At 47.2% G+C, this 24,178-nt stretch overlaps 1 protein-coding gene across 4 annotated transcripts in view; it reads right to left on the minus strand.

Moving 5' to 3' along the window:
* LOC137528643 (connector enhancer of kinase suppressor of ras 2-like) overlaps nucleotides 1-19,227 on the minus strand; it is a 563,792-nt gene extending 544,565 nt beyond the window's left edge. For all 4 annotated transcript variants that reach the window (XM_068250054.1, XM_068250052.1, XM_068250051.1 and 1 more), the window contains exon 1: nucleotides 19,027-19,227. In XM_068250054.1, the coding sequence (XP_068106155.1) occupies nucleotides 19,027-19,090 (64 nt within the window). In that variant the 5' untranslated portion in view covers nucleotides 19,091-19,227. The remainder of the gene's footprint in view (nucleotides 1-19,026) is intronic.
* Between the last annotated feature and the right edge of the window lie 4,951 nt (nucleotides 19,228-24,178).

The following is a 24,178-nucleotide window of genomic DNA, read 5'->3' on the forward strand; positions in this document are numbered from 1 at the left end:
GAAAGCAGAGCTATTGTTAACATCCTGTGTTTACAAATCAGCTGATCTGCCAAGGCAGAGGAGGTTCCTGAACTGACACAGCTGAGAGATCAAATTGCAGTTGTGATTAGCCACAGATGAGGGGGAGTTAGGCCGGCCAAACTCTCTAAATACATACAGGGTGCATTTCTCTTTGTTTTCCTTCTGTCCTGTGCAAGAGTTCAGGTCCACTTTAAAGATGAAGCAATGAGATTTGGATAGTGTGGAGAGCTTAGAACGCTCTGTGCATGCCCAGAAAAGGAAGTGTGCAGGTAGGAACAAGTTCTACGCAGTGGGGGGCTTTCAGAGGCCCCCCACTACTAAGGTAAGTATTTCACTTCACTTTTTTGGCTCACTTAAAGAGGAACTGTAACCAAGGATTGAACTGTAACCCAATCAGTAGCTGATACCTCCTTTCCAACGAGAAATCTATTCCTTTTCTCTGACAGATCATCAGGGGGCTCTGTATGGCTGATATTGTGATAATACCCCTCCCACAGTGTGATGTCATGACCATGGTGCTGACAGTTTCCTGTCTGTGAACTTCATTGCATTGTGGAAAATAATGGCTTTTTCCTGCTGCCAAACATGCATCTCCCTCTGTGCATAGAACTCTCAGTAACAAATATTCCGATCAGATCACCTGGCAGAACTACAGATGTCACCACCAGTGATACATTTCAGAATGTGAGTCAGGAAGAGGAAAGATTTACAATTGGCAAACACTGACTAATTAATCTATAAATAAATATTGTAATAAAAAAAGCAATTTAATTCCTTCTGTTATTTTCACTACAGTTCTTGTTTAAGGATTGCAACCAATCAGCAATGAGTACATTGTTCCCCTCCCTATCTCACCTGCTGCTAAACAACCCATCACATGCCTCTCAGTTGTCCCGCCTCCACTCTCCATAGCAGCTGTATGAGCTTGTGGACAGAACTGTCACTCTAGGCATGGAGTCCTGATCACTTCAGGTGACAGTTGTAGTGCGTTTGTGCTCACATTTAGCATCCCAGAGCCAGACTAGCCTTTGTCTTGATCACTGTTCCAACTTTCATATCAGGCTCAGTCCACACACTAGAATTGGACTTCCAATGGGCAGCCAGAGACGATAGCAAAGTCTGTACAGTATTCCAATCTATCATACAGTCGTTTCACATATTTTTTTTTCGGCATAATCTGTGAATTTCTGTACAATTTGATCATACAAATCTGATTGATTGCATCAGAGGAAAATATTGTACCATTAATGGGCACCTTAAGACGTGTGAACAGATCCTATTAGTAACATACAGTGGGTCAACAGATCCATTTGGCGATCAGTAAAACAGACAGAATATTCACTATTCGGCACAAGTGTAAACCAAACCTTGGTGGGGTGTGGCCTGCACATACCTGTATATTGTTCATTGCTATATATGACCAGTGTTGGCACTCCCATAGGTTAGAGTAGCAGCACACTGTACAGAGGAGGCGTGGTGTGGGGTGTGGCTTCCACATATATCTGTACATTGCTATATATGGCCAGTGTTGGTACTCCCATAGGTTAGAGTAGCAGCACACTGTACAGAGGAGGCGTGGCCTCCACATATATCTGTACATTGCTATATAAGGCCAGGGTTGGTACTCCCATAGATTAGAGTAGCAGCACACTGTACAGAGGAGGCGTGGTGTGGGGTGTGGCCTCCACATATATCTGCACATTGCTATATAAGGCCAGTGTTGGTACTCCCATAGATTAGAGTAGTACACACTGTACAGAGGAGGCGTGGTGTGGGGTGTGGCCTCCACATATATCTGCACATTGCTATATAAGGCCAGTGTTGGTACTCCCATAGATTAGAGTAGAACACACTGTACAGAGGAGGCGTGGTGTGGGGTGTGGCCTCCACATATATCTGTACATTGCTATATATGACCAGTGTTGGTACTCCCATAGATTAGAGTAGGACACACTGTACAGAGGAGGCATGGTGTGGGGTGTGGCCTCCACATATATCTGTACATTGCTATATATGACCAGTGTTGGTACTCCCATAGATTAGAGTAGTACACACTGTACAGAGGAGGCGTGGTGTGGGGTGTGGCCTCCACATATATCTGTACATTGCTATATATGGCCAGTGTTGGTACTCCCGTACATTAGAGTAGCAGGACACTGTACAAAGGAGGCGTGGTGTGGGGTGTGGCCTCTACATATATCTGTACATTGCTATATATGGCCAGTGCTGGTACTCACATAGATTAGAGTAGTACACACTGTACAGAGGAGGCGTGGTGTGGGGTGTGGCCTCCACATATATCTGTACATTGCTATATATGGCCAGTGTTGGTACTCCCATAGATTAGAGTAGTACACACTGTACAGAGGAGGCGTGGTGTGGGGTGTGGCCTCCACATATATCTGTACATTGCTATATATGGCCAGTGTTGGTACTCCCATAGATTAGAGTAGTACACACTGTACAGAGGAGGCATGTGTGGTGTGTGACCTGCACATATATCTGTACATTGCTGTATATGGCCAGTGTTGGTACTCCCATAGATTAGAGTAGGACACACTGTACAGAGGAGGCGTGGTATGGGGTGTGGCCTCCACATATATCTGTACATTGCTATATATGACCAGTGTTGGTACTCCCATAGATTAGAGTAGTACACACTGTACAGAGGAGGCGTGGTGTGGGGTGTGGCCACCACATATATCTGTACATTGCGATATATGGTCAGTGCTGGTACTCCCATAGATTAGAGTAGTACAGAGGAGGCGTGGTGTGGGGTGTGGCCTTCACATATATCTGTACATTGCTATATATGGCCAGTGTTGGTACTCCCATAGATCAGAGTAGCTGCACACTGTACAGAGGAGGCGTGGTGTGGGGTGTGGCCTCCACATATATCTGATCATTGCTATATATGGCCAGTGTTGGTACTCGCATAGATGAGAGTAGCTGCACACTGTACAGAGGAGGCGTGGTGTGGGGTGTGGCCTCCACATATATCTGTACATTGCTATATATGGCCAGTGTTGGTACTCCCATAGATTAGAGTAGCAGCGCACTGTACAGAGGAGACGTGGTGTGGGGTGTGGCCTCCACATATATCTGTACATTGCTATATATGGCCAGTGTTGGTACTCCCATAGATTAGAGTAGGACACACTGTACAGAGGAGGCGTGGTGTGGGGTGTGGCCTCCACATATATCTGTACATTGCTATATATGGCCAGTGTTGGTACTCCCATAGATTAGAGTAGTACACACTGTACAGAGGAGGCGTGGTGTGGGGTGTGGCCTCCACATATATCTGTACATTGCTATATATGGCCAGTGTTGGTACTCCCATAGATCAGAGTAGCTGCACACTGTACAGAGGAGGCGTGGTGTGGGGTGTGGCCTCCACATATATCTGTACATTGCTATATATGGCCAGTGTTGGTACTCCCATAGGTCAGAGTAGCTGCACACTGTATAGAGGAGGCGTGGTGCGGGGTGTGGCCTCCACATATATCTGTACATTGCTATATATGGCCAGTGTTGGTACTCCCATAGATTAGAGTAGGACACACTGTACAGAGGAGGCGTGGAGTGGGGTGTGGCCTCCACATATATCTGTACATTGCTATATATGGCCGGTGTTGGTACTCCCATAGATTACAGTAGTACACACTGTACAGAGGAGGCGTGGTGTGGGGTGTGGCCTCCACATATATCTGTACATTGCTATATATGGCCAGTGTTGGTACTCCCATAGATTAGAGTAGGACACACTGTACAGAGGAGGCGTGGTGTGGGGTGTGGCCTCCACATATATCTGTACATTGCTATATATGGCCAGTGTTGGTACTCCCATAGATTAGAGTAGGACACACTGTACAGAAAAGGCGTGGTGTGGGGTGTGGCCTCCACATATATCTGTACATTGCTATATATGGCCAGTGTTGGTACTCCCATAGATTAGAGTAGTACATACTGTACAGAGGAGGCGTGGTGTGGGGTGTGGCCACCACATATATCTGTACATTGTGATATATGGCCAGTGCTGGTACTCCCATAGATTAGAGTAGCACACACTGTACAGAGGAGGCGTGGTGTGGGGTGTGGCCTCCACATATATCTGTACATTGCTATATATGGCCAGTGTTGGTACTCCCATACATCAGAGTAGCTGCACACTGTACAGAGGAGGCGTGGTGTGGGGTGTGGCCTCCACATATATCTGTACATTGCTATATATAGCCAGTGTTGGTACTCCCATAGATCAGAGTAGCTGCACACTGTACAGAGGAGGCGTGGTGTGGGGTGTGGCCTCCACATATATCTGTACATTGCTATATATGGCCAGTGTTGGTACTCCCATAGATTAGAGTAGGACACACTGTACAGAGGAGGCGTGGAGTGGGGTGTGGCCTCCACATATATCTGTACATTGCTATATATGGCCAGTGTTGCTACTCCCATAGATTAGAGTAGTACACACTGTACAGAGGAGGCGTGGTGTGTGGTGTGGCCTCCACATATATCTGTACATTGCTATATATGGCCAGTGTTGGTACTCCCATAGATTAGAGTAGCAGCACACTGTACAGAGGAGGCGTGGTGTGGGGTGTGGCCTCCACATATATCTGTACATTGCTATATATGGCCAGTGTTGGTACTCCCGTACATTAGAGTAGCAGGACACTGTACAAAGGAGGCGTGGTGTGGGGTGTGGCCTCTACATATATCTGTACATTGCTATATATGGCCAGTGTTGGTACTCCCATAGATCAGAGTAGGACACACTGTACAGAGGAGGCGTGGTGTGGGGTGTGGCCTCCACATATATCTGTACATTGCTATATATGGCCAGTGTTGGTACTCCCATACATTAGAGTAGTACACACTGTACAGAGGAGGTGTGGTGTGGGGTGTGGCCTGCACATTAGGGCTGCACGATTTTAGGGAAAAATCGAAATTGCGATTTTTCTCTCAGAAATTGCAATTTCGATTTTTCCCCGATTTTTTTTTCAAATGCTGGGGGGGGGGAGAGGTTGGTCCGCACTGCCCGGTCCTGTCCGTAATTTTTGCTTCTGGCCCCGCTGTGCGCGGATTGGCCAGAAGCAGTGAATATGTATGAGAGTTAATGAGCGGGGAAGGGGGGGCGGATCCACTACAGCAAGCGGCCGGGCACATGCAGCATTACCAATCACTGGCTAGCGATTAAATGACGGCAGCGGTAGGCGGAGCTGTATGCTCTGTACAGCTCCGCCTACCACTGCCGTCATTCCATCGCTAGCCAGTGATAGGTAATGCTGTATGATGTGCCTGGCCGCTCGCTCTAGTGGATCCGCCCCCCGCTCATTAACACTCATACATATTCACTGCTTCTGGCCAATCCGCGCACAGCGGGGCCAGAAGCAGTGAATATGTATGAGCGTTAATGAGCGGGGGGCGGATCCACTAGAGCGAGCGGCCAGGCACATCATACAGCATTACCTATCACTGGCTAGCGATGGAATGACGGCAGTGGTAGGCGGAGCTGTACAGAGCATACAGCTCCGCCTACCGCTGCCGTCATTCCATGCTAGCCAGTGATTGGTAATGCTGTATGTGCCCGGCCGCTCGCTGGAGTGGATCCGCCCCCCCCCCCGCTCATTAACTCTCATACATATTCACTGCTTCTGGCCAATCCGCGCACAGCAGGGCCAGAAGCAAAGTATTAAACAGCAGACCGAAAAAACCGATGGTACTGACGATCAGCACATCGTCTTGCCACGAACCGCGGTTTCGGTTTTAAACCGAAAAACCGTGCAGCCCTACTGCACATATATCTGTACATTGCTATATATGGCCAATGTTGGTACTCCCATAGATTAGAGTAGCAGCACACTGTACAGAGGAGGCGTGGTGTGGGGTGTGGCCTCCACATATATCTGTACATAGCTATATATGGCCAGTGTTGGTACTCCCATAGATTAGAGTAGTACACACTGTACAGAGGAGGCGTGGTGTGGGGTGTGGCCTCCACATATATTTGTACATTGCTATATACTGTATGGCCAGTGTTGGTACTCCCATAGATTAGAGTAGTACACACTGTACAGAGGAGGCGTGGTGTGGGGTGTGGCCTCCACATATATCTGTACATTGCTATATATGGCCAGTGTTGGTACTCCCATAGATTAGAGTAGGACACACTGTACAGAGGAGGCGTGGTGTGGGGTGTGGCCTGCACATATATCTGTACATTGCTATATATGGCCAGTGTTGGTACTCCCATAGATTAGAGTAGTACACACTGTACCAAGGAGGCGTGGTGTGGGGTGTGGCCTCCACATATATCTGTACATTGCTATATATGGCCAGTGTTGGTACTCCCATAGATTAGAGTAGTACACACTGTACAGAGGAGGCGTGGTGTGGGGTGTGGCCTCCACATATATCTGTACATTGCTATATATGGCCAGTGTTGGTACTCCCATAGATTAGAGTAGTACACACTGTACAGAGGAGGCGTGGTGTGGGGTGTGGCCTCCACATATATCTGTACATTGCTATATATGGCCAGTGTTGGTACTCCCATAGATTAGAGTAGTACACACTGTACAGAGGAGGCGTGGTGTGGGGTGTGGCCTGCACATATATCTGTACATTGCTATATATGGCCAGTGTTGGTACTCCCATAGATTAGAGTAGTACACACTGTACAGAGGAGGCGTGGTGTGGGGTGTGGCCTGCACATATATCTGTACATTGCTATATATGGCCAGTGTTGGTACTCCCATAGATTAGAGTAGTACACACTGTACAGAGGAGGCGTGGTGTGGGGTGTGGCCTGCACATATATCTGTACATTGCTATATATGGCCAGTGTTGGTACTCCCATAGATTAGAGTAGTACACACTGTACAGAGGAGGCGTGGTGTGGGGTGTGGCCTGCACATATATCTGTACATTGCTATATATGGCCAGTGTTGGTACTCCCATAGATTAGAGTAGTACACACTGTACAGAGGAGGCGTGGTGTGGCCTCTACATATAATTGTACATGAGAGTACCTGGGAACCTCTATGTGAGTCAGGCTGCTGCGCAGACAGATGGGCTCACTGACGCTGTATATGGAGAGCGGTCTTGTTAATTAATGAACACAGCTGATTTATAACCTGACTGTTAGATGACATTGACACCCATCACACAGGAAGCTAACAGCATATTATGAAAACAGCAGCATTAGATCCTGCCATTAATTACCCCCACTCCCTGACAATCATCAGCCTAATGTGTGACAGCAGGTGACAGAAGTGACACGACTCTGCGCACTGTCACGCTGGGGGGTGTACAGCGCAGAGCACAACATATACAAGCCCCTTGCTACACCGCGGACACCGTTCCTGTGATAAGCTGCCTGCCTGGGGGGGACAAGCAGCAGATGATAATCAGAGTCCAGCTACAGCAGACAAACGTACATCACCTAACGCAATCACCATATAGGCAGCACACACTCAGCACAGGGCAGCCAATAGGAACGCAGAAACCTCATTAAAATATCCACATTAATGTCATCCGACAGATCCAAATGTGCTCCAATTCCCCAGACAGCTGGAGCTGCAGGCACAGGAGCCGGTTCCATGCGCATGCTCAGCCAGGAGAATGTGCATGATGTATGGAATGTATAGTATACAAGGAAGATAGAATGTATGGAGTGTGTACATAGTGTACAGAATATATAATATCCACAGAGAATGTATAGATAATATGCATGGTGTATAGAATGTATAGTACACACAGAATATAGAATATAGGGAGAGTGTACATGATGTATAGAATATATAGCACACACAGAATGTTAAAAGTATGAAGAGTGTACATGATGTATAGAATATATAGTATACACAGAATATAGAGTGTATGGAGTGTGTGCATAGTGTACAGAATATAGAACGTATGGAGAGTAGGCATGGTGTATAGAATATAGAATGTATGGACAGTGTGCATGATGTATAGAATAAATAGTATACACAGAATACAGAAAGTATAGAGCGTGTGCATGGTGTACAGAATATATAGTATACACAGAGTATACAATGTATGGAGAGTGTACATGATGTATAGAATATAGAATATATGGACAGTGTGCATAATGTATAGAATATATAGTATACACAGAATACACAGAATATAGAATATATGGACAGTGTGCATGATGTATAGAATATATAGTATACACAGAATACACAGAATATAGAATATATGGACAGTGTGCATAATGTATAGAATATATAGTATACACAGAATACACAGAATATAGAATATATGGACAGTGTGCATAATGTATAGAATATATAGTATACACAGAATACACAGAATATAGAATATATGGACAGTGTGCATAATGTATAGAATATATAGTATACACAGATGAAGATTTCATTTTTCAGCACGACCTGGCACCTGCTCACAGTGCCAAAACCACTGGTAAATGGTTTACTGACCATGGTATTACTGTGCTCAATTGGCCTGCCAACTCTCCTGACCTGAACCCCATAGAGAATCTGTAGGATATTGTGAAGAGAAAGTTGAGAGACGCAAGACCCAACACTCTGGATGAGCTTAAGGCCACTATCGAAGCATCCTGGGCCTCCATAACACCTGAGCAGTGCCACAGGCTGATTGCCTCCATGCCACGCCACATTGAAGCAGTCATTTCTGCAAAAGGATTCCCGACCAAGTATTGAGTGCATAACTGAACATAATTATTTGAAGGTTGACTTTTTTTGTTTTAAAAACACTTTTCTTTTATTGGTCGGATGAAATATGCTAATTTTTAGAGATAGGAATTTTGGGTTTTCATGAGCTGTATGCCAAAATCATCAATATTAAAACAATAAAAGGCTTGAACTACTTCAGTTGTGTGTATTTGAATCTAAAATATATGAAAGTCTAATGTTTATCAGTACATTACAGAAAATAATGAACTTTATCACAATATGCTAATTTTTTGAGAAGATCCTGTATATATTTAGTGTGTCTGTGTGTAATGTGTGTGTGAAGTGTGATGTATATATTTTGTGTGTCTGTGTGTAATGTGTGTGCAGTGTGATGTATATAGTGTGTCTGTGTGTAATGTGTGTATGCAGTGTGATGTATATAGTGTGTCTGTGTGTAATGTGTGTGTAGTGTGATGTATATAGTGTGTCTGTGTGTAATGTGTGTGTAGAGTGATGTATATAGTGTGTCTGTGTGTAATGTGTGTGTGGTGTGATGTATATAGTGTGTCTGTGTGTAATGTGAGTGTGGTGTGATGTATATAGTGTGTCTGTGTGTAATGTGTGTGTGTAGTGTGATGTATATAGTGTGTCTGTGTGTAATGTGTGTGTGTAGTGTGATGTATATAGTGTGTCTGTGTGTAATGTGTGTGTGCAGTGTGATGTATATAGTGTGTCTGTGTGTAATGTGTGTGTAGAGTGATGTATATAGTGTGTCTGTGTGTAATGTGTGTGTAGAGTGATGTATATAGTGTGTCTGTGTGTAATGTGTGTGTGGTGTGATGTATATAGTGTGTCTGTGTGTAATGTGTGTGCAGTGTGATGTATATAGTGTGCCTGTGTGTAATGTGAGTGTGGTGTGATGTATATAGTGTGTCTGTGTGTAATGTGTGTATGCAGTGTGATGTATATAGTGTGTCTGTGTGTAATGTGTGTGTAGTGTGATGTATATAGTGTGTCTGTGTGTAATGTGTGTGTAGTGTGATGTATATAGTGTGTCTGTGTGTAATGTGTGTGTAGTGTGATGTATATAGTGTGTCTGTGTGTAATGTGTGTGCAGTGTGATGTATATAGTGTGTCTGTGTGTAATGTGTGTGCAGTGTGATGTATATAGTGTGTCTGTGTGTAATGTGTGTGCAGTGTGATGTATATAGTGTGTCTGTGTGTAATGTGTGTATGCAGTGTGATGTATATAGTGTGTCTGTGTGTAATGTGTGTATGCAGTGTGATGTATATAGTGTGTCTGTGTGTAATGTGTGTGTAGTGTGATGTATATAGTGTGTCTGTGTGTAATGTGTGTGTAGAGTGATGTATATAGTGTGTCTGTGTGTAATGTGTGTGTGGTGTGATGTATATAGTGTGTCTGTGTGTAATGTGAGTGTGGTGTGATGTATATAGTGTGTCTGTGTGTAATGTGTGTGTGTAGTGTGATGTATATAGTGTGTCTGTGTGTAATGTGTGTGTGTAGTGTGATGTATATAGTGTGTCTGTGTGTAATGTGTGTGTGCAGTGTGATGTATATAGTGTGTCTGTGTGTAATGTGTGTGTAGAGTGATGTATATAGTGTGTCTGTGTGTAATGTGTGTGTGGTGTGATGTATATAGTGTGTCTGTGTGTAATGTGTGTGCAGTGTGATGTATATAGTGTGCCTGTGTGTAATGTGAGTGTGGTGTGATGTATATAGTGTGTCTGTGTGTAATGTGTGTATGCAGTGTGATGTATATAGTGTGTCTGTGTGTAATGTGTGTGTAGTGTGATGTATATAGTGTGTCTGTGTGTAATGTGTGTGTAGTGTGATGTATATAGTGTGTCTGTGTGTAATGTGTGTGTAGTGTGATGTATATAGTGTGTCTGTGTGTAATGTGTGTGCAGTGTGATGTATATAGTGTGTCTGTGTGTAATGTGTGTGCAGTGTGATGTATATAGTGTGTCTGTGTGTAATGTGTGTGCAGTGTGATGTATATAGTGTGTCTGTGTGTAATGTGTGTGCAGTGTGATGTATATAGTGTGTCTGTGTGTAATGTGTGTGTAGTGTGATGTATATAGTGTGTCTGTGTGTAATGTGTGTGTAGTGTGATGTATATAGTGTGTCTGTGTGTAATGTGTGTGCAGTGTGATGTATATAGTGTGTCTGTGTGTAATGTGTGTGTGTAGAGTGATGTATATAGTGTGTCTGTGTGTAATGTGTGTGTAGTGTGATGTATATAGTGTGTCTGTGTCTAATGTGTGTGTGTGTAGAGTGATGTATATAGTGTGTCTGTTTGTAATGTGTGTGTGCGCAGTGTGATGTATATATTTTGTGTGTCTGTGTAATGTGTGTGTAGTGTGATGTATATAGTGTGTCTGTGTGTAATGTGTGTGTAGTGTGATGTATACAGTGTGTCTGTGTGTAATGTGTGTGTAGTGTGATGTATATAGTGTGTCTGTGTGTAATGTGTGTGTGCAGTGTGATGTATATAGTGTGTCTGTGTGTAATGTGTGTGTAGTGTGATGTATATAGTGTGTCTGTGTGTAATGTGTGTAGTGTGATGTATATAGTGTGTCTGTGTGTAATGTGTGTATGCAGTGTGATGTATATAGTGTCTGTGTGTAATGTGTGTGTAGTGTGATGTATATAGTGTGTCTGTGTCTAATGTGTGTGTAGTGTGATGTATATAGTGTGTCTGTGTGTAATGTGTGTGTAGTGTGATGTATATAGTGTGTCTGTGTGTAATGTGTGTGTGTGTGTAGAGTGATGTATATAGTGTGTCTGTGTGTAATGTGTGTGTAGTGTGATATGTATATAGTGTGTCTGTGTTTAATGTGTGTACAGTGTGATGTATATAGTGTGTCTGTGTGTAATGTGTGTGCAGTGTGATGTATATAGTGTGTCTGTGTGTAATGTGTGTGCAGTGTGATGTATATAGTGTGTCTGTATGTAATGTGTGTGTGTAGTGTGATGTATATAGTGTGTCTGTGTGTAATGTGTGTGTAGTGTGATGTATATAGTGTGTCTGTGTGTAATGTGTGTGTAGTGTGATGTATATAGTGTGTCTGTGTGTAATGTGTGTGTAGAGTGATGTATACAGTGTGTCTGTGTGTAATGTGTGTGTGTGTAGAATGATGTATATAGTGTGTCTGTGTGTAATGTGTGTGTGCAGTGTGATGTATGTAGTGTGTCTGTGTGTAATGTGTGTGTAGTGTGATGTATATAGTGTGTCTGTGTGTAATGTGTGTGTAGTGTGATGTATATAGTGTGTCTGTGTGTAATGTGTGTGTAGAGTGATGTATATAGTGTGTCTGTGTGTAATGTGTGTGTGCAGTGTGATGTATATAGTGTGTCTGTGTGTAATGTGTGTGTGCAGTGTGATGTATATAGTGTGTCTGTGTGTAATGTGTGTGTAGTGTGATGTATATAGTGTGTCTGTGTGTAATGTGTGTAGTGTGATGTATATAGTGTGTCTGTGTGTAATGTGTGTATGCAGTGTGATGTATATAGTGTCTGTGTGTAATGTGTGTGTAGTGTGATGTATATAGTGTGTCTGTGTCTAATGTGTGTGTAGTGTGATGTATATAGTGTGTCTGTGTGTAATGTGTGTGTAGTGTGATGTATATAGTGTGTCTGTGTGTAATGTGTGTGTGTGTAGAGTGATGTATATAGTGTGTCTGTGTGTAATGTGTGTGTAGTGTGATATGTATATAGTGTGTCTGTGTTTAATGTGTGTGTAGTGTGATGTATATAGTGTGTCTGTGTGTAATGTGTGTGCAGTGTGATGTATATAGTGTGTCTGTGTGTAATGTGTGTGCAGTGTGATGTATATAGTGTGTCTGTATGTAATGTGTGTGTGTAGTGTGATGTATATAGTGTGTCTGTGTGTAATGTGTGTGTAGTGTGATGTATATAGTGTGTCTGTGTGTAATGTGTGTGTAGTGTGATGTATATAGTGTGTCTGTGTGTAATGTGTGTGTAGTGTGATGTATATAGTGTGTCTGTGTGTAATGTGTGTGTAGTGTGATGTATATAGTGTGTCTGTGTGTAATGTGTGTGTAGAGTGATGTATATAGTGTGTCTGTGTGTAATGTGTGTGTGGTGTGATGTATATAGTGTGTCTGTGTGTAATGTGTGTGTGTAGTGTGATGTATATAGTGTGTCTGTGTGTAATGTGTGTGTGCAGTGTGATGTATGTAGTGTGTCTGTGTGTAATGTGTGTGTAGTGTGATGTATATAGTGTGTCTGTGTGTAATGTGTGTGTAGTGTGATGTATATAGTGTGTCTGTGTGTAATGTGTGTGTAGAGTGATGTATATAGTGTGTCTGTGTGTAATGTGTGTGTGTAGAGTGATGTATATAGTGTCTCTGTGTGTAATGTGTGTGTAGTGTGATGTATATAGTGTGTCTGTGTGTAATGTGTGTGTGTGTAGTGTGATGTATATAGTGTGTCTGTGTGTAATGTGTGTGTAGTGTGATGTATATAGTGTTTCTGTGTCTAATGTGTGTGTAGTGTGATGTATATTGTGTGTCTCTGTGTAATGTGTGTGTAGTGTGATGTATATAGTGTGTCTGTGTGTAATGTGTGTGTGTAGAGTGATGTATATAGTGTGTCTGTGTGTAATGTGTGTGCAGTGTGATGTATATAGTGTGTCTGTGTGTAATGTGTTTGTGTGGTGTGATGTATATAGTGTGTCTGTGTGTAATGTGTGTGTGCAGTGTGATGTATATAGTGTGTCTGTGTGTAATGTGTGTGTAGTGTGATGTATATAGTGTGTCTGTGTGTAATGTGTGTGTAGTGTGATGTATATAGTGTGTCTGTGTGTAATGTGTGTGCAGTGTGATGTATATAGTGCGTCTGTGTGTAATGTGTGTGTGTAGTGTGATGTATATAGTGTGTCTGTGTGTAATGTGTGTGTAGTGTGATGTATATAGTGTGTCTGTGTGTAATGTGTGTGTGCAGTGTGATGTATATAGTGTGTCTGTGTGTAATGTGTGTGTGTAGTGTGATGTATATAGTGTGCCTGTGTGTAATGTGTGTGTGGTGTGATGTATATAGTGTGTCTGTGTGTAATGTGTGTGTAGAGTGATGTATATAGTGTGTCTGTGTGTAATGTGTGTGTGGTGTGATGTATATAGTGTGTCTGTGTGTAATGTGTGTGTAGTGTGATGTATATAGTGTGTCTGTGTGTAATGTGTGTGTGGTGTGATGTATATAGTGTGTCTGTGTGTAATGTGTGTGCAGTGTGATGTATATAGTGTGCCTGTGTGTAATGTGAGTGTGGTGTGATGTATATAGTGTGTCTGTGTGTAATGTGTGTGCGGTGTGATGTATATAGTGTGTCTGTGTGTAATGTGTGTGTAGTGTGATGTATATAGTGTGTCTGTGTGTAATGTATGTGTAGTGTGATGTATATAGTGTGTCTGTGTGTAATGTGTGTGCAGTGTGATGTATATCGTGTGTCTGTGTGTAATGTGTGTGTAGTCTGATGTATATAGTGAGTCTGTGTGTAATGTGTGTGTAGTGTGATGTATATAGTGTGTCTGTGTGTAATGTGTGTGTGGTGTGATGTATATAGTGTGTCTGTGTGTAATGTGTGTGTAGAGTGATGTATATAGTGTGTCTGTGTGTAATGTGTGTGTAGTGTGATGTATATAGTGTGTCTGTGTGTAATGTGTGTGTGGTGTGATGTATATAGTGTGTCTGTGTGTAACGTGTGTGTGCAGTGTGATGTATATAGTGTGTCTGTGTGTAATGTGTGTGTGTAGTGTGATGTATATAGTGTGCCTGTGTGTAATGTGTGTGTGGTGTGATGTATATAGTGTGTCTGTGTGTAATGTGTGTGTAGAGTGATGTATATAGTGTGTCTGTGTGTAATGTGTGTGCAGTGTGATGTATATAGTGTGTCTGTGTGTAATGTGTGTGTAGTGTGATGTATATAGTGTGTCTGTGTGTAATGTGTGTGTGGTGTGATGTATATAGTGTGTCTGTGTGTAATGTGTGTGTAGAGTGATGTATATAGTGTGTCTGTGTGTAATGTGTGTGTGGTGTGATGTATATAGTGTGTCTGTGTGTAATGTGTGTGCAGTGTGATGTATATAGTGTGTCTGTGTGTAATGTGTGTGTAGTGTGATGTATATAGTGTGTCTGTGTGTAATGTATGTGTAGTGTGATGTATATAGTGTGTCTGTGTGTAATGTGTGTGCAGTGTGATGTATATCGTGTGTCTGTGTGTAATGTGTGTGTAGTCTGATGTATATAGTGAGTCTGTGTGTAATGTGTGTGTAGTGTGATGTATATAGTGTGTCTGTGTGTAATGTGTGTGTGGTGTGATGTATATAGTGTGTCTGTGTGTAATGTGTGTGTGGTGTGATGTATATAGTGTGTCTGTGTGTAATGTGTGTGTAGAGTGATGTATATAGTGTGTCTGTGTGTAATGTGTGTGTAGTGTGATGTATATAGTGTGTCTGTGTGTAATGTGTGTGTGGTGTGATGTATATAGTGTGTCTGTGTGTAATGTGTGTGTGCAGTGTGATGTATATAGTGTGTCTGTGTGTAATGTGTGTGTGTAGTGTGATGTATATAGTGTGCCTGTGTGTAATGTGTGTGTGGTGTGATGTATATAGTGTGTCTGTGTGTAATGTGTGTGTAGAGTGATGTATATAGTGTGTCTGTGTGTAATGTGTGTGCAGTGTGATGTATATAGTGTGTAATGTGTGTGTGGTGTGATGTATATAGTGTGTCTGTGTGTAATGTGTGTGTGCAGTGTGATGTATATAGTGTGTCTGTGTGTAATGTGTGTGTGTAGTGTGATGTATATAGTGTGCCTGTGTGTAATGTGTGTGTGGTGTGATGTATATAGTGTGTCTGTGTGTAATGTGTGTGTAGAGTGATGTATATAGTGTGTCTGTGTGTAATGTGTGTGTAGTGTGATGTATATAGTGTGTCTGTGTGTAATGTGTGTGTGGTGTGATGTATATAGTGTGTCTGTGTGTAATGTGTGTGTAGAGTGATGTATATAGTGTGTCTGTGTGTAATGTGTGTGTGGTGTGATGTATATATTGTTGGGTCTGTGTGTATCAGCATGTTTGTAGTGTGGCTGGTCTCATGATCAGAATTTCTGCTGATTAAACATCTATAGAATGCACACGCTCAGGTTATTTCTGATAGAACCCCCTGCTGGTCTATACTATGATACCATGCTATGGCCCAGGGCGCAGCACTACTAAAGGCATGCTTATGTTGCAATAATAACTCTCTCTCTATATATATATATATGCATTGTACACCCACACATGCGTACATTCATGCACTGTAGACACAGACACACAGGCTTTGTACACACACACACACACACACACACACACACACACACAAATGGATTGAGATGAAACGGGCCCGTAGGCAAGATCACAGTTTTTGCCCACCAGTGATGATCGCCTGGACTTTTTTTCAGTAAGGTTTGGAGGGAGCTAGCATCCACAAGGCCCCTAGACTCTCTACAGGCCCTAGGCAACTGCCTAGAATTGCCTTGTGTATGATCTGGCTTTGCACACATACATGAGCTACCAAGGCACATACAATAACCACACAGTGTACACCTTTACACACACACACACACACACACACACACACACACACAAACAAACACACACACACACACACACACACACTATGCATGTGCACATACACATCCATACACTCAGTACACAAACACACAGGCACACAGTACAAACACTCTATACATGCACAAACATTGTCAGGCTGTTACTATATGTATGAACAAGTGTGTTTGTATACATCTGTAAAGTGTGTATGTGTGCATAAACACACACACACACCGTACCCATAGATACTGTACACACACAGGCACACGCATGCATACTGTACACACACATACTGTACACACACATACTGTACCCATACACACACACACACACACACACACACACTGTACCCATACATACTGTACACACACAGTACACAGATGCACACACACACACTGTACCCACACATACTATACACACACACATACTGTACACACATACTGTACGCATACAAACGCTGTACCCATACATACACACACACTGCACCCATGCATACTGCACACACACTGTACCCACACACACTGTACCCACCCATACTATACACACACACACACACACACACACTGTACACATGCATAATGTACACCCACACACACACACACACACACTGTACCCATGCATTCTGTACACACACACACACACACACACACACACACACACACACACACACACACACACACACACACACACACTGTACCCATGCATACTGTACACACAAACACACACACACCTTGTACCCATGCATGATGTACACACACACACACTGTACCCATGCGTACTGTACACACACACACACACTGTACCCATGCGTACTGTACACATACACACACACAGACTGCACCCTTACATACAGTACACACACACATGCATACTGTACACACACTGTACACACACTGTACACACACTGTACACACACACACACACTGTACCCTTGCATGCTGTACACACACACTATCGTCTTGTTGCACACAGTGTGTATTCTGCTCAGAGATCCAGTGTATCTGCACACAGAGCTGCTTGCGGTTCCTCCAGATCAGGAGATTCCCCCACTGCCTGCAGCCAATCGCAGCACCCAGGGTTACTATATGAGCTGGCATATATCCAATAAGAGGGTGACCATTACCACCCCACACAGCTGGGCAGTGGCCACTCCTGCGGGTATCCCCAGATCTATGCTCTGGATATTACATATCGGGAAGCTGTGTCCCTTCCCAGTGCACCCCAAATACCCATCAGTGTACATTGCACCCAGTGTCACCCTACAGTGCCCCTGGCACCTTCAGTAACCCAGCAGTGCCTGTGGCAACCCCTGCCACCCATCACTGGCACACCTATCAACCACCAATGTGAGTGGCATCCCATCACCCATCCACAGCACTCTGCCACCCATCCATAGACTGTCCCCCATCCACAGCACCCTGCCACCCAACCACAGCACCCTGCAACCCATCCACATCACCCTGCCACCCATCACATCATCCTGTCACCCATCCACATCACCCTGTCACCCATCACATCATCCTGTCACCCATCACTGCACCGTGCCACCCATCCACATCACCCTGCCACCCATCACAGCACCCTGCCACCCATCACAGCACCCTGCCACCCATCACAGCACCCTGTCACCCATCACATCATCCTGTCACCCATCACAGCACCCTGCCACCCATGCACAGCACCCTGCCACCCAACCACAGCACCCTGCCACCCATCACAGCACCCTGCCACCCATCACAGCACCCTGTCACCCATCACATCATCCTGTCACCCATCACAGCACCCTGCCACCCATGCACAGCACCCTGCCACCCATCCACAGCACCCTGCAACCCATCCACAGCACCCTGCCACCCATCACATCATCCTGTCACCCATCCACATCACCCTGTCACCCATCACAGCACCCTGTCACCCATCACATCATCCTGTCACCCATCACAGCACCCTGCCACCCATGCACAGCACCCTGCCACCCATGCACAGCACCCTGCCACCCATCCACAGCACCCTGCAACCCATCCACATCACCCTGCCACCCATCACATCATCCTGTCACCCATCCACATCACCCTGTCACCCATCACTGCACCCTGCCACCCATCACAGCACCCTACAACCCATGCACAGCAACCTGTCACCTATCCACAGCAACCTGCCACCAACCCATAGACTGTCACCCATCCACAGCACCCTGCCACCCATCCACTGCACCGTGCCACCCATCCACAGCACCCTGTCACCTATCACAGCACCCTGCCACCCATCACAGTCCCTGCCACCCATCCATAGACTGTCACTCATCCAAAGCACCCTGCCACCCATCCACAGCACCCTGCCACCCATCACAGCACAATGTCAACCACCCATAGCTAGTCACCCATCCACAGCACCGTGTCACCCATCCACATCACCCTGTCAACCACCCATAGCTAGTCACCCATCTGCAGCACACAGCCACCCATCCACAGCACCGTGTCACCCATCCACAGCACCCTGCCACCACGAATGCCACAGATCAATATAGAATACTATAGAATACAGACTATTATACAGAGAGCCTGGAGTAGCCGATGCCAGCTGGGGGACCTGCAGCAGCTGCAGGGAGGGATCAGCATGCCGAGGGGGGGGGGGGGGGGTGCCCCACTCAGTACAGGGGGCAGGTAGGCAAGGAAAGCGCACCTACCTTTCATCCAGTCCACCACCTGCTTGGGGCTCCACTTGCTGATGGGTTCCATGACCAGAGCCATGATGATGAGGATGGGGATGGGGAGAGCTGCGGAGAGGACGGGGGGGGCGCAGGGGGGGCTCACAGCATGGCTGGCTCCGGTGATGATGATGATGGTGGGGGTGATGATGCAGCGGAGATGCTGCTCTCTCCCTCCAGGATTCGCCTGCTGCACTGATCACTATGTATCAAATGCCGGAGCTGCCTGATCCGCCTGGCCCCTCCCCCTGCACGCCAGCCAGGCGGAGAAACGGGGGTGTGCTGCAGTACAGGGGGGCGCAGTGTGCCTGCTGCCCGGGGAGCCGGGGATCCTCACTGCTGCTCCTGACACTGCCCGATACTACAGGGGCCCCGGGATCCTCATACTGCTGCTCCTGACACTGCCCGATACTACAGGGGCCCCGGGATCCTCATACTGCTGCTCCTGACACTGCCCGATACTACAGGGGCCCCGGGATCCTCACACTGCTGCTGACACTACAGGGGCCCCGGGATCCTCATACTGCTGCTCCTGACACTGCCCGATACTACAGGGGCCCCGGGATCCTCACACTGCTGCTGACACTACAGGGGCCCCGGGATCCTCACACTGCTGCTCCTGACACTGCCCGATACTACAGGGGACCCGGGATCCTCACACTGCTTCTGACACTGCCCGATACTACAGGGGCCCCGGGATCCTCACACTGCTACTGACACTACAGGGGCCCCGGGATCCTCACACTGCTACTGACACCACAGGGGCCCGGGATCCTCATACTGCTGCTGACACTGCCCGAGACTACAGGGGCCCTGGGATCCTCATACTGCTACTGACACTACAGGGGCCCCGGGATCCTCATACTGCTACTGACACCACTGGGGCCCCGGGATCCTCATACTGCTGCTTTTGCTCGACCTCTCAGCGGCTTTTGACACAGTCGATCATGAAATCTTACTCAACAGGCTACAAGAGTACTGTGGTATAGATGGCATTGTTCTCCGGTGGTTCAACTCCTTCCTGGCTGGCAGAACACAAAGGGTAGCCTTAGGGCCCTTCCTCTCCAACCCTGTACCACTAAAATACGGTGTACCTCAGGGCGCAATATTATCCCCTTTACTGTTCACCATATACATGCTGCCACTTGGAGAAATCATACAAAAACATGGCCTGACATATCATTGCTATGCTGATGACACCCAGCTATATTTGTCATTCAAACCTGATGTCACAGACCCTACTCCACAAATAAACGCATGCTTAGCTGAGCTTCAGGAGTGGATGAATAATAATTGGCTAAAACTTAATGCTGACAAAACTGAGGTTCTTGTTATCGAGGGCCAGGGCTCAACAGCAAAGCAGCTCCAGTCTCAACCAACACCGCTAAGGATAGGGAGCTCAGACCTGAACAACTCAGACTGTGTGCGCAGCCTGGGAGTACTGATTGATGGGAAATTAAGCTTCAGGAATCAAATCTCAGCTGTTGTGAAACATTCCTTCTTTCACCTAAGGAATATTGCAAGGATTAAACACCTAATTCCTTCAGAGGATCTTCCAACCCTAGTTCATGCCTTCGTCACATCAAGGTTAGACTACTGCAACGTCCTCTACACAGGCCTGCATAAGAAAGACTTATGCCGCCTGCAATTAGTACAGAATACCGCCGCAAGGCTGTTAACGAGCCAACCCCGCCATTGCCACATAACACCAACCCTGAGCTCACTCCACTGGCTACCGATAAAGTGGAGAATTCTGTTTAAGATTGGCTTACTGACATTCAAATCCTTGCACAATCTGGGCCCTGGATACCTGAAGGACTTGTTGCAACTACATCACACCCCCCACAATCTTAGATCAAAAGGACGTAACACCTTGGTCACCCCCAGAGTCCACCTCAAAACCTTTGGAGACAGAGCCTTTTGTCATGCTGCCCCTACACTTTGGAACTCCCTGCCACACCCAATCAGGACAGCCCCATCTCTGGAAGCATTTAAGTCTAAACTGAAAACCTACCTTTTCAGTCTGGCATTCATGAACATCTGACTATCTCCTCTGTAACACAACCCAGCCTGAAACCCTGTATTAATCTGAGACACAGCTATGCGCTTTGAGTCCTATGGGAGAAAAGCGCTTTACAAATGTTATTGTATTGTATTGTATTGTATTGTATTGCTGACACTACTGAGGCCCCGGGATCCTCATACTGCTGCTGACACTACAGGGGCCCGGGATCCTCACACTGCTACTGACATTACAGGGGACCCGGGATCCTCACACTGCTACTGACACTACAGGGGCCCCGGGATCCTCACACTGCTGCTGACACTACAGGGGCCCCGGGATCCTCATACTGCTGCTGACACTACTGGGGCCCCTGGATCCTCACACTGCTGCTGACTCTGCCCGATACTACAGGGGCCCCGGGATCCTCACACTGCTACTGACACTACAGGGGCCCCTGGATCCTCACACTGCTGCTGACGCCACTGGGGCCCCAGGATCCTCACACTGCTGCTGACACTACAGGGGCCCTCGGGATCCTCGTACTGCTGCTGACACTACAGGGGCCCCGGGATCCTCATACTGCTCCTGACACTACAGGGGCCCCTGGATCCTCACACTGCTGCTGACACCACTGGGGCCCCGGGATCCTCACACTGCTGCTGACACTACAGGGGCCCTCGGGATCCTCGTACTGCTGCTGACACTACAGGGGCCCCGGGATCCTCATACTGCTTCTGACACTGCCCGATACTACAGGGGCCCCGGGATCCACACACTGCTACTGACACTACAGGGGCCCCGGGATCCTCATACTGCTGCTGACACTACAGGGGCCCCGGGATCCTCACACTGCTGCTGATACAGCTACAGGGGCCCTGGGATCCTCACACTGCTGCTGAAACTACAGGGGCCCCGGGATCCTCACACTGCTGCTGACACTACAGGGGCCCCAGGATCCTCATACTGCTGCTGACACTAAAGGGGCCCCGGGATCCTCACACTGCTGCTGACACCACTGGGGTCCCGGGATCCTCATACTGCTTCTGAGACCACTGGGGCCCCGGGATCCTCATACTGCTGCTGACACTACAGGCGCCCCGGGATCCTCACACTGCTGCTGACACTACAGGGGCCCCGGGATCCTCACACTGCTGCTGATACTACAGGGGCCCTGGGATCCTCACACTGCTGCTGACACTACAGGGGCCCCGAGATCCTCACACTGCTGCTGACACTACAGGGGCCCCGGGATCCTTATACTGCTGCTGACACTACAGGGGCCCTGGGATCCTCATACTGCTGATGACACTGCCCGATACTACAGGGGCCCCGGGATGCTCACACTGCTACTGACACTACAGGGGCCCCGGGATCCTTATACTGCTGATGACACTGCCCGATACTACTGGGGCCCCGGGATCCCCATACTGCTGCTGACACTAAAGGTGCCCCCAGGGCCGGAGCTACCATAGGAAAAAATTGGCGATTGCCCCAGGGCCCCAGAGCCTGTAGGGGCCCCCAAGGTGTCCCTCCCCCATCTTAACTGTTGCTCCCCAGGGACTCTGCAGAGTCTGTTCAGTTGGGAGGTGATTGGGCGAGGGTCAGCAGCCAGCTCAGGGGCCCAGGAGGGAAATTTTGCTGCAACAAAGGGCCTCTAATGACGCTTTTTGGTCGGGGGTGTCTGTTGGGGGCCCCCCAGGCTAATCTTGCCCTAGGGCCCAATTGTTACTTGAACCGGCCCTGGGGGCCCCAGGATCCTCATACTGCTCCTGACACTACAGGGGCCCCGGGATCCTCACTGCTGCTGACACTACAGGGGCCCCCGGAATCCTCAAACTGCTGCTGACACCACAGGGGCCCCGGGATCCTCATACTGCTACTGACACCACTGGGGCCCCGGGATCCTACTGCTGCTGACATTACAGGGGCCCCGGGATCCTTGTACTGCTGCTGACACTACAGGGGCCCCGGGATCCTCATACTGCTGCTGACACTACTGGGGCCCCGAGATCCTCATACTGCTGCTGACACTGCCCGATACTACAGGGGCCCCGGGATCCTCATACTGCTGCTGACACTACAGGGGCCTCGGGATCCTCGTACTGCTGCTGACGCTACAGGGGCCCCGGGATCCTCATACTGTTGCTGACACTACAGGGGCCCCGGGATCCTCATACTGCTGCTGACACTACAGGGGCCCCGGGATCCTCACACTGCTACTGACACTACAGGGGCCCCGGGATCCTCATACTGCTGCTGACACTACAGGGGCCCCAGGATCCTCACACTGCTGCTGACACTACAGGGGCCCTCGGGATCCTCGTACTGCTGCTGACACTACAGGGGCCCCGGAAGCAGCGCTCCTACCTCCTCCTGCCGCTCTAGGCAAGAATTTATACCTGCTTGGTGGTTGAGACGGCTGTGAGTGTGTGGATCCCCCAGTGGCCAGTGTGTGGATCCCCCAGTGGTCAGTATATGGATCCCCCAGTGAACAGTGTGTGAGTCCCCAGCGAACAGTGTGTGGATCCCCCAGTGGTCAGTGTATGGATCCCCCAGTGGTCAGTTTGTGGATCTCCCAGCAGTCAGTATTTAGATTCCCCAGTGGTCAGTATGTAGATCCCCCAGTGGTCAGTGCGTGAGTCCCCCAGTGGTCAGTGCGTGGATCCCCCAGTGGTCAGTTCATGGATCCCCCAGTGGTCAGTATGTAGATCCCCCAGTGGTCAGTGCGTGGGTCCCCCAGTGGTCAGTGCGTGGATCGCCCAGAGGTCAGTGCGTGGATCCCCCAGTGGTCAGTGCGTGGGTCCCCCAGTGGTCAGTGCATGGATCCCCCAGAGGTCAGTGCGTGGATCCCCCAGTGGTCAGTATGTAGATCCCCCAGTGGTCAGTATGTAGATCCCCCAGTGGTCAGTGCGTGGGTCCCCCAGTGGTCAGTGCGTGGGTCCCCCAGTGGTCAGAGTGTGGATCCCCCAGTGGTCAGAGTGTGGATCCCCCAGTGGTCAGTGCGTGGATCCCCCAGTGGTCAGTGTGTGGATCACCCAGTGGTCAGAGTGTGGATCCCCCAGTGGTCAGTGTGTGGATCCCCTAGTGGTCAGAGTGTGGATCCCCCAGTGGTCAGTGTGTGGATCC

Source organism: Hyperolius riggenbachi, chromosome 8, assembly GCF_040937935.1.
Source record: "Hyperolius riggenbachi isolate aHypRig1 chromosome 8, aHypRig1.pri, whole genome shotgun sequence".
Lineage (NCBI taxonomy): Eukaryota > Metazoa > Chordata > Amphibia > Anura > Hyperoliidae > Hyperolius > Hyperolius riggenbachi.